The 11,607-nt window shown below is 44.2% G+C and overlaps 1 protein-coding gene across 1 annotated transcript in view; it reads left to right on the top strand.

Moving 5' to 3' along the window:
• The window catches only part of LOC123157722 (uncharacterized), a 20,453-nt gene extending 9,049 nt beyond the window's left edge, over window positions 1-11,404 (top strand). The window contains exons 2-3 of the mRNA XM_044575957.1: window positions 10,345-10,629; window positions 10,990-11,404. Coding sequence (XP_044431892.1) covers window positions 10,345-10,629; window positions 10,990-11,239 — 535 coding nt within the window. The 3' untranslated portion in view covers window positions 11,240-11,404. The remainder of the gene's footprint in view (window positions 1-10,344; window positions 10,630-10,989) is intronic.
• The last annotated feature ends 203 nt before the right edge of the window (window positions 11,405-11,607 follow it).

Genomic DNA, 11,607 nt, shown 5'->3' with positions numbered 1-11,607 from the left:
AGGAAGAAGGAAGAAGAAGAAGAAAAAGAATGAGAGGAAAAAGGAAAATAAGAAGAGGAAGAAAAGAGAAGAAGAGGAGAGGAAAAGAAGAGGAGAAATAAATAAGAAGAAGAAAAAAGAAGAAAAAGAAGAGGAGAAGAAGAAAAAATAGAAAAAAATCTATTTTTTCTTCTTGTCCTCTATTCCTTTCTTCTTCTTCTTCCTTCTCTTCCTTCTTCCTCTTTTCTTCCTTTTCCTTAATTACTTTCCTTTCTCGAGGGAGAAGAAGAAAAAGAAGAGGAGAAGAAGAAAGAAAGGAATAGAGGAGAAATAAATAAGAAGAACAAAAAAGAAGAAAAGGAAGAGGAGAAGAAGAAAGGAATAGAGGAGAAGAAGAAAAAATAGATTCTCTTTTTTTTTCTTTTTATTCTTTGATCTTCTCCTCTATTCCTTTCTTCTTCTCCTCTTTTTATCTCTTCTTCATTTTCTTATGTTTTATCGGGTCTGTCGCCGTCAGGCTGCTCGCCTTCGCCCTCGCCGCCCCCTCGAGATAACTTCGACATGAGGGGCAGTCGATATATATACCCCCTCTCGACCGTGATAACCTATACAACGGCAGCACCCCCCTCGGCCCTCTCGCTCGACCAAAACTCTCAAGGCCACCCAAATTTACCAAGTTAAAAGAGTGTTGTCGTCGAGGCCACCCCAAACCCTTGAAGCGTTGTGTCGAGGTGATCCCAAACCCTAGAGAAGCAGCGTCGAGGCCACTAACATGATTCCTTATTGTGATTAGCTAGCTAGTTCTACGTTTGCCACTAATATATATCCATCTGTACCATGTTTTTGAATAATAATTGACATGTTGTAAATATTTGCAGAAACTATGGAGCACTACCGAGACGAAGCAACAGAAGCGATGTTGGGGGAGATGATCGCAGAAGGAACTGATGTTGTGGCATCATTTTTCATCGACGTCGTTGGTGAGGAAGGACTGGTGAAGAAGAGGGCTATGTTCATGATGGCTCCGGCCCATTAATGCCGGTACAAGAAGAGGGCTATGTTCATGATGGCTCCGGTGATGACCCAATGGAGGTACAAGAAAGAGACCGTGTTGACTGCTCCCGTGACCGAACCGAGTCCGGCCAGGTATATATATATATATTAGTTAAGCCCGTGTTGACTAGTTAATTGATGCATTCATTGTTTTGGTATATGTACACATATTAATTACTCTCGTCTTTCTTCCTTTTAATTTCTAGCCCTCCGGATCGAGCACAACTTCGGTAAGGAGACGAGGCCCGAAGAAAAAGTTGAGCTCGGATGAAAGGTTTGAGATCATAGAAATCGCACCCGACGGCGAACCGATTGAACCCATTCGGACAAAGAACGCATTTTCTGCTCAGTGCGGGGTTCTTGTTAGGGACAAGATCCCGATCAGCATCCAGCAATGGTATAAGCCTTAGGACGACCCTGAGGTGTCTTATGTCAATGGTATGCAGAAAGAAGATCTTTGGACTCAGCTGAAGGCAAATTTCACCCTTCCGCCAGAGGAGGGTCTGGAGAAGCCAGTTAAAGAGAAATTAATCAAGTCTTGTGCTCTTAAAAAGATGGCAACCCTATTCAGGAGGTGGAGGAAAGAGTTGAACCATTTTTTCGAAAAAAAGACACCAGAATTCATCGGCAAATATGAGAAGATCAAAGATCACTGGCCCGCATTTTTGGCCCACAAGACATCGGAAAAGAGTAAGAAGATGTCGGTGACGAACAAGCAAAATGCTGCGAAGAAGAAGCTTCACCATCGCACGGGGTCAGGTGGCTACCTCAAAGCCTGGCCTAAGTGGTCCAAGGCTGAGAATGATCTGCTTGAAAAAGGGATCGAACCAGAGACAATGAGATGGCCAGACCGTTGCCGGACTTGGTTCTTCGGGGCTGGCGGAACCTTGGACCCTGTATCAGGGATGTGCTGTTGGACGGACGAGCAACTAGAAATACCAGTCAAGAACCTTCGGAAGTATATCAATGCAGTGCAGAAAGGGACGTTCGTACCAGACAGGGAGAAGGACGAGCTCACAATGGCCCTCGGGAATCCTGAGCACCCTGGACGGACACGAGGCACGCCAGGCTCCATTCCATGGAAGGTTGATTTTTCGGACGCAGGGGGTTACAAAACCCACGAGAGGAGGAAGAAACTGGAGCAGGGCCAACTGCAGGCGTTGCACGAAAGGGTAATGAGGCTAGAGGAATGAGGAGAGGAACGAGAAGCAGCAGATCGCAGCAAACGACCTGCCGAAGCTTCCCCCGAAGCTACCCCGCCATCTCAGCGGAGAAGCAGCATGGCTTCCACCGAGCTGCTTCAGCCGGAGCATGTCTTGACGGCTCCTGCCAGCTATCCCGTGGATGCTATCAAGGAGTCTCAACATTGCCACATTATGGCGCGATGGATGAATTTGAAGGTCAAGGCGGCTGTTGGCTCTGTTTATCCTAGTGGATCCGGAGCAACTTATCACTGCTGGCCGATTCTAGAAGGATATGCTAAGGTGATGGTGGATGAAATAACGGAGGGATTTGAGGACCTCGTGCTTGACCACCCTACCGGTGAAGGGGAGACTAGGCTGGGTTCTGCTCTGAAGACTCCATGCCTATGGCGGAAGGAGCTCATCAACCTTCTGAACTGGACGCCTCCGCCTCCTCCTCCTCCTCCGGCGAGTCAGGGCACTCCGCCTCCTCCACCGCCTCCTCCTCCGGCGAGTGACGATCAGGGCACGCGTGGCGGCACTCCGCCTCCTTCTCCGGCGTGTGGCGGCACTCCACCTCCTTCTTCGCCTGCGCCGGCGCTCCCGAGCAGCCAGCAGCCTCCTCCTTCTCCGCCTCGCCAGCAAGGGCGGAAGAGACCCGCCGCCGCCCCGGCTGCTCCGGCGCATCGTACTCCTTCTCCTCCGCCTCGTAAGCAAGCACGAAAGAAGACAGATGCCGCAGCCGCTCCGTCTGCTCCGGCGTCTAGCAGCACAACCAGAGGCGGGAGGCAATACAGATACGATCCACCTCTCAAGCCTCTAGAGAAGTTACCGTACGAGAGGACCGAGGCGGAAAACGGTATGATTGTGCGGACCCACGTGAAGGAGTTCTTTGAAGGGGTGAAAGCAAAGAGACATCCACCTCCGGAGGGGAAGGTAGATCCGGTGAAAGCAAAGCGCACTATCGATGCCCTGAGGAAACCACCAAAGTCTCCGCTGAGAACCAACTATGAGCGCATTACTGAACAGACATATCTCCAAGCCCAGCAGTCGGGAACTACTGTCAGTGCTAAAAGGTCAAAAGAACAAGCAAAGGGGAAAAATTGCCCAGCTTGGCGAACAAGCACAGCAATCGTGCCCCCCGCTCAATGTGTCTAATGCTCCGGGGACGGTGGCCGATTATGGCAATCTTGAAGATTACCTTCCTGACAATGCACTTCTGATTTCTTGGAGGTGGACGAACACAGATATGAGTACGGGAAGCCTCTCGTCAAAGATGAAAAATCTCTGACAACAATGATGCGAAGATTCCATAATTGGTACATGGAAACCTGCAGAGAGTCTGAGGGTACGAATGCTTTGTATCTGAATATTAAACAGGAGCATGACCTCGTTGCAAATGATCTGTTGACTGTTCCATTTGATGAGTTCTTCGTGTTTTTCAATCAAAAGGCCCTCGATAAACTAATGGTCTTTTGCTACTGTCTGTAAGTACTATTTCTGTCATTAAGTCTCTATATATAGCTCGGCTCTTTCATTTCATGTATTTATAATTAATTATCCTCAATATATTATGCAGATTGAAGATCGTCGAGTGCAAAAAACAAGAAATTTATGATATTGGGTTCATTAACACAAATATCATAGATGAATTTCTGGTTAAAAAGGACGTCAAAGAGGCCGAGGACAACTTGCTACAATCGTTGATCAAAAATCAAAACAAAGATACCATACTCTTTCCTTACAATGGCAAGTGAGTGTTACTGTCGTGTGCATATTCGGTTTCCCTTATTACTCGAGCGAGGTTATAGTAATGTAATTGATGAGTTATGCATGCGTGCGCAGGTACCACTATATTCTTCTGGAGATTAAGCTTGAGCGTGGACTAGTAACCGTCTTAGACTCGAGACGGAAAGATCCAAAATCCTATGCGGACATGACTGCAATGCTCAGTAAGTAAGTTCAATCGATCATTATCGCACCATATCGGCAACTTTTTGTTCATTTCCTGATATCTCAAGTAATAATAATTATTTTCTTTGTCTTGCAGGGTTTGAAAACAGTTCACCGCACAAGCTCCGGGACTGCCGAAGGAGCTGCGATATACATACCCAAAAGTAAGTACTACTGGCTAGCTAGTTGCGCGCATCTCCCGTTGATTCTATAACTATACTTTCATCAATGCCATTTATAATGCTTCATTATCAGTTTGATTGACCTCTATTTCTCGTAAAGTGCTTGTGGCAGAAAGAAGGGAATGATTTCTGTGGATACTACGTGTGCGAGTTCATCCACAACGCGACTTTGAAAAACAAGCGGGGCTACTCTCAAAGACAATATGAAGTGCGTAAGCAATAATATTCACAATTTCATTTTATTACACCATCATTTCTGTTGAGTTTCATTCATATATATGTATTAATTAACCACCTTCTTCAAATTAGACGTGGCAGATGCGGAATGAACTCCTAGAACCAGATCGCATGAAAGCAATTCAAGAGGAATTGGCGGGATTCTTTCTTGACCACGTCATCAATAAAGCCGGAGAATACCAAGTGGAAATTGATTTCAATTGCTAGGGGATTGTAATTAAGAGATCTTATACATATTGTACATGTATGTAGCCAGTAGCGTCAGATACATGATATACGAAAACTTGTTGTTCGACCAATCTCTCAGAGAAGGAGTGGTCGATCAATCACTTCTCTCGGTATGCATGACGAACTTCTGTACTGAATGGTTCTCTCGATCACTTATGTATATATAGTACGTAGCGTCGACCAAGCACGGACATAAGAGAGGACACTTCTCTCTATTAATTAGCTAGCTAACACAATATATGAAACACCTAAATTAACCCCCCAAAACCCCCACCCCCACCCTCTCCTTTAAAAAAAACAAAAACCCCAGCCACTGGAATGCTGACGCGTGGATACCTTTTGGTCCCGGTTGGAGCCACCAACCGGGACCAAAGGCCCCTGACTGGGCTCGGCGCACAGGGCCACGTGGAGGAACATTGGTCCTGGTACGTGTTTGAACCGGGACTATGGGTGGAGGTATTAGTAACGACCCATTAGTCCCGGTTCATGAACCGGGACTAAAGGCCCTTATGAACCGGGACTACTAGGTGTTTTTCTACTAGTGTATGAAAGTCATACAAGCTATTGATGTATAGAAGGCTGGTCAAAGAAATAGTTCTTGCCAATTGTGATTAAATTGTTAGTCATTGATTCTTGGGTATTGTGGTTAAAATTGATCACAAAAATACCCGCTCGATTGCATTCTGCTGCGACTCAATGTAAGAACTACTACGACCTAAAAGACTTGTCGGAGTGAGGTTTAGATATGCGTTGGGAACATGGTAAATGTTATTATACCTTCCATCGGTGTACATATGTATTTACTTTCACAATTCATTTTTGGAGTTTCATACACTCTATCCCATTGCATAAGGTATCTTGCAAGAAGGTTGTTCCTAAGAGAACTTTTTATGTTCAGTATTATGAATAACATAAGGGCCATACTTTCATTATGAATGAGATGTATGTTTTGAATATTGATAATAATACATTACCTCTGTATTTACTTTCATAATTCATTTTAGAGTTTTATATGCTCTATCCCATTTGCATAAATGTTTGTTGCAAGAGCGTTGTTCATAAAAGAACAATTGTTGTTCGGTATTACGAATATCATAAGGGCCATACTTCCATCTAGGATTGGATGTACGTTATGAATATTGATGGCAGTATGATACATCCATAACACTGGCGCTAAATGTCGCAAGACTAAAAGAATACCACATATGTGTGGCACTGCATTTAGTCACATTGGAGAAATTCTATAATTATGGATTTTGAAGTCGTTTCATTATGAATCATCTAACACTTGCAACTTTCATCCGAAAAGTGAAGTGACTGAAATACCATTCACAGGCCATAAGGAACGAGCAATGAACTTATTGGTGATCATATATTTTGATGTGAGTAGTCCGATAAAGGTTATTGCTAGCAGTGGATTTATCTATCTTCAGAAATGACTCAAGTAGATATATGGATATTTACTTGATGAGACGTCAGTCTGGATCTTTTGAAATCCTTCATAAGGTTTTCAAAATGAAGTAGAAATTATTGTAACAATTAAATTATGTTTCTGCAATTTGATTGCGGAAAGAATATTTGAGTTACAAGTTTAGCGAATGTCTAATGAGTTGTGAAAAGAGTTTCATAACTTACACCTCCCGGAACACACCACTATGAATGGAATGTATGTGAAGATGTATTCAAACCATTTATGACATGGTAAGATCAAAGATGACATAAATCAATTTGCCATTATCACTTTTAAAGTAATGCTTTAGAGACTGCAGCTTTTACACTGAAAAGAGCGCCATCGGATCTGTTGAAATGACGCCATGGTATGGTAACCCCAACCATGTTATGTCTTTTCTTAACATTTGGAATATGGGGCTTGTGTAAAATATTTACAAACCTATTCCAAATCAGACAAGTGCTACTTTGTAGGTTATCCTAATTTATTGGGTATTCCTCCATCACAATACGAGGCAAAAAAGTTTGCCACAAAGAGCGGTATGATTTTGAAGAAAATGGTTCTTGCAAAAAGGTGAGTGGGAGGATAGTGCAACTCGATGAGATAACAATATCTTCGTCATCAGGGCAAAGGAAAGAGAGCTTGGAAGTGATTCCAGAGTTTCCTACTGTGACTGATACGGAAGCCTCTACATGAGATGTATGAAATTTGGTCGAACTTGCAGCTAAACCACGTAGGCAAAACTCGTGCAAACCTCTCAGGTGCACAAATGTTGATGGGCCTTACTCCGAAATTGGCTAAATGCCAATATAATCTGAGATAGTATCCATATAAATGATTCAAGATTTGATCTTGATAAACCCTTTGGAAGACTTAGAGTCTAATGAACATTAATGGAACTATAAATTGATGTGGATAAAATGTTTTAGCCATAAAGCTGGACTTGTTGCAATAACAAGTTCAAGGAGTTGACTACGATGAGCTTGTCTCGCCGTAGCAATGCCTAAAGTCGGTTCGAGTTAAACTAGCAATTAATACAATTTTCAATCATGAGATATGAAACATGGATAATGAAAGAATTTCCATGAAATAGGAATACAAACTAGGACTTGTATGTGATACAATCCAAAGTAATTTGTTGATCCAGAGGATGCTAGTGAGTGTGCAAACTTCAGAGTTCTAGAGATGGACAAAAGAGAGCAAAATGGAGTTGGAATCTTCGTTTTGATGAAATAGTGAAATGTTTGATTCCATCAATGGATAGTGAAGATTCTTGTGGTTACAAGAAAGTAAGTGGGAGCATAATAATATTTCTAAAAAACCTTGTGTGCTTGACACATTGATGATTGGAAATATATAAATTTCTTGACGCGAATTAGGACTTCATTGAAAAATAGTTCTTCAATTATGTAATTGGGCTAGGTAGCTGCGATATTAGGCATATTTATCTATGGAGATAAACATGGCCTAATAGGTTAAAGCCAAAGATACATATTGACAGGATGTTAAGACAGTTTAACATTAAAACGCTAAGGAGTGTTCCTTGCCGAAGTCACATGAAAAGAGTTTTGCAAGACTCGATGTTCCAAAACACTGATGAGCATAATACATGATGGACATTCCACACACCTCTGTGTTTGGATTAATCATGTATTCCATGGTATGTAAAACAACCAAATATGTCCGATACTCCCAAGCTGTTGCGAGTATAGATACCAAAGTGATCAAAGTGTTGATCTTGGGACAACAGTGAAAGATGTCATTAAGTACTAGAGTAGCACTGATGGCATGTTTTCTCGCAAGCATAGATTATGAAGAGTTCGTCGTAAAAGGTTACATTAATACAATCTTCATCAATGCTCCATGCGATTTTCGATTTAAGTTAAGGGTTTTGTGTAATACATGATATGGTGGCACGGTAGTTGGAAATTGTTCCAAACAGGTTACTGTGGCGAATTCTATAACAAACGCTTAGTGTGTTACGCTTTGAAAGCGACAAAGAAGATGTTGAATCATATACTTCATTCATGAACTTAGTATGGTTCCAAGATGGCTTTGGTCAATGGGACATTATTGTAGATAGTTGCTCCATAGTTCAGTCTAAGGAATCAAGGTTCGACCAATGATTCACATATATACAAAGCCAAGTCCACATAAAATGTCAATTTTGTGAAAGCATGAAAACGCGAAAATATGCAAAGATACACACGACCCTGAAGTTGTCAGGTCCGTTAGACAAAGACTATACCACAAGCGAAGCATAATTTACACTCGTATGCCATAGGTGTAAAGTGCATTAGCATTGACTAGATTATTGACTCTAGTGCACGTGGGAGTATGTAGGAGATATGCCCTAGAGGCAATAATAAATGTTATTATTTATCTTCATGTTCATAATTATGTTTATGTTCCATGCTATAATTGCTATGGTTCTCGAGTCTACAATAACCACGAGGCTCGGAGGGAAACTCATATGCACGTGTGAAATAATAACGGTAAAAGTATTCCTAGTCTGGCCTCTAAGACTAGCTCAAGTGTTGAATGATGGTTCTGTTTTCCTGATCATGGGCATGACTATGACGCCAACTTTGAGGGTGCAATATTAGGAGAACACTTGTGTTGAATCGACTGATTGATGTTATGCTACGAGATACCGTCCGATTTTGAGGGTCCTCCCGGACGGCTGTCCGTGACACCGTCCGGGGGACTGTCCGACCTCCTCCTGAAGGGTTGTCCGAGGGGAAGACGAGGGAGTACATCCTCGTGGTTGGGAGGTTGTAAATCCTAGCTGCGGGGAGCTGCACCGATGATCTACATCGACTCTACTTCCCCTGCGCTATGAGTCGGTAACGATCGGATCAAAACCTTGTATTCATCTTCGTAGTGTTCCTTGGCGCGCTCATGGTACCGAAAGTTTTTGTTTTCTGCTGCGTTACCTAACATTCACCTTGTTGATCCAATGCCAGCCTATGACACCGTGAGGAGGTGGATGCGACGGCTGCGGCTAGGGTTTGCTAGGTCGTACCAGGGGTCGATGTGGCAGGCAGGCTTAGAAGTGAAAGTCGTGGAGCACATTAAGAAGGACGACAACCCACCAGTTGGGAGGCTAACAGCCGGGCCCGTCACATGTGCGGATTCATTTTAAGCGGTGGAGGTAGTTGGACGGCCGCCACGCGTCTTCAAGGCGAACGAGGAGCAAGTGCGTGCCCGTCCGTTCGATGTTCGTGTGAACCCAAATTGGACACAGGCTTGCACCGAAAATAAGGTGGACCGAACGCAAAACGAACAAAAATTACGGTTGTGGCCGCGTGCTAGGCCCAATGTTTTAAATAGCGGGCTATTGAATAGCGGCGGGCCTCCAAAAACAGCTATAGCGGATTATAGCGGGATATAACGGGCTATTTGTGAAGACGACCATTTAGCGACATCCTGCTGAAAAGGCTATAACGGAGCTATAGCAGGCTATTTAAAACATTAGCTTAGCTGGGCCGTGCCGTTTGTCCGTTTGGATCCAAAAGAACAAACACGGACAAGATGGGGTGGTGAATTGGAGTTGCCCTCGTTCCGGCGCCAAGCGCGCGTTCGTGCGTGCGGACAATCACGACGACTCATCCTAGTCGGGATCACATGGCCTGTGAAATGGCCGACCCGCTGAGGAGAAGGCCATATGCCCCTGTGCCGCCGTGTCGTGAGCCAGACTATTCCACGAGGCGACAAAAAGAGGAAGGAGAGGCTCCCAGTCACCGGTGTGCCGCAGCGTAAATGCGACGGTACTACGGCGTACTGTTACGGGACAGGACGCCTGTTCGTCGTGACATGAATGGACGGTGCACAATGACCCGCTCGAAAGCTCGAGATTGTCGTCGTCTGCCGTCGCACCATGATGCTACTCTCCTCGGTCGATGCACACCCGACGCCGGCTTGATCGGCACAGTACTCGGTGTTACTATGCCTGCCAACCTACTGTTTCAGGGAAAAAAATTCTATGCATACCGGCTGTAAACTGCTCTCCCTGCGTACCTTGTGTGAGATGACGCCACGTGGTCCACCTCGCCATCCGACGATCCGCTCCCGTGCGCAGGCTTCCTCGGCTCGAGCACCCCTTCTCGGCTCCTGCAAAACAAGCCCGCAACCTCTCAAACTTCGGCTCGGCTGGACTGGGCACACAATCCCTTACCCCATCTGCACTAGAGTCAGATTCAGGCGCCGCCGCTGCATCCCTTGGCGTAGTCGCCGCCGCCACCCCAGTCGTCTCCGTCGTACGCCACCGGCTGATCATTTGCTTCCACCATCGTCTGCTTCGTCCCCCGCCCGCCCTCGTCCTACACTTGATAGAGGGAGTGCGGCCGGCAGCCAGACGACGCAGGTACGTCTCCGATTCCCTTTCTCTTCTGCTCGCCGCTGCTCCCCTTGTCTCATGTTGATTGATTTTTGTTTCTAATGTCAATCTATTTCACCCCGCGAAAAAAAATGTCAATCTATTTCGTTCTAGCGGAAGTGGTCAGCAATAACATTTAATTAATCACTGTTTAGTACGTAGCTGTCTGGAATCGTTGGTGTGAGCAGAACCACCTTGATGATGTGTGGCAACGCAAAGATTAATATTGTCTCACCCTGGACAAAGTTTCTTCCACGTTTGTCACTTGTGAAGCTGCGATGTCATGGATAGCACATCTGTATACTTCACTGTCTTAACCGAACAAACTTACTAATTCATTTTTTGCAGAAAAATTGGGAACCAATTCAGCATTGGAGAAAAGGAGACTGACAGGAAACCGGAGATGATGCAATCTTTTCTGATTGCTTCTTGTTCGATAATGGTTTTGTCTAATTCACGGGGTGTGGGCTATGGTTTGATAATCCAAGTTCACTTGGGATCTATACAAGCAGCCAGAAGGGTAAATGGAAATAGCATCAGATTGCTTGTCGCTGATCAACAAGATGAAGAGCACAGAGCAAGACCGATCCCATACTAGCTAGCATCACTACTGATGATATCATATGTAAAACCGTGAAATTTTTCTGTAGCTATCGTCATATAAATATGTCTTGTACTGAAGGAGCTCATGTTTTGGCAAAATGAACCAAACTGATGTAGCTTCCTGCTTGTATAATGAGTACCCTGAGATTGTGAGGACCAATTCATGTAAACAATGGAATTTGGAATATCTATCTGACTTCTTGCCAAAAATCTGCATGTGTTATCTGATGTCGCCATAAATCTGCGGTTAACTATTTTATTGTTTCTCTGGTTTCTCTGATTTGCTATTCAACAGTAGCAAAGATGCTACCTCTTTTTGTGTAGGCCTAAACTTCATATGAAGTCAGGCTAATTTTTTATTAC

Source organism: Triticum aestivum, chromosome 7B, assembly GCF_018294505.1.
Source record: "Triticum aestivum cultivar Chinese Spring chromosome 7B, IWGSC CS RefSeq v2.1, whole genome shotgun sequence".
Lineage (NCBI taxonomy): Eukaryota > Viridiplantae > Streptophyta > Magnoliopsida > Poales > Poaceae > Triticum > Triticum aestivum.
The sequence above is the reverse complement of the archived record's forward strand: the minus strand, read 5'-3'. Positions and strand labels throughout refer to the sequence as shown.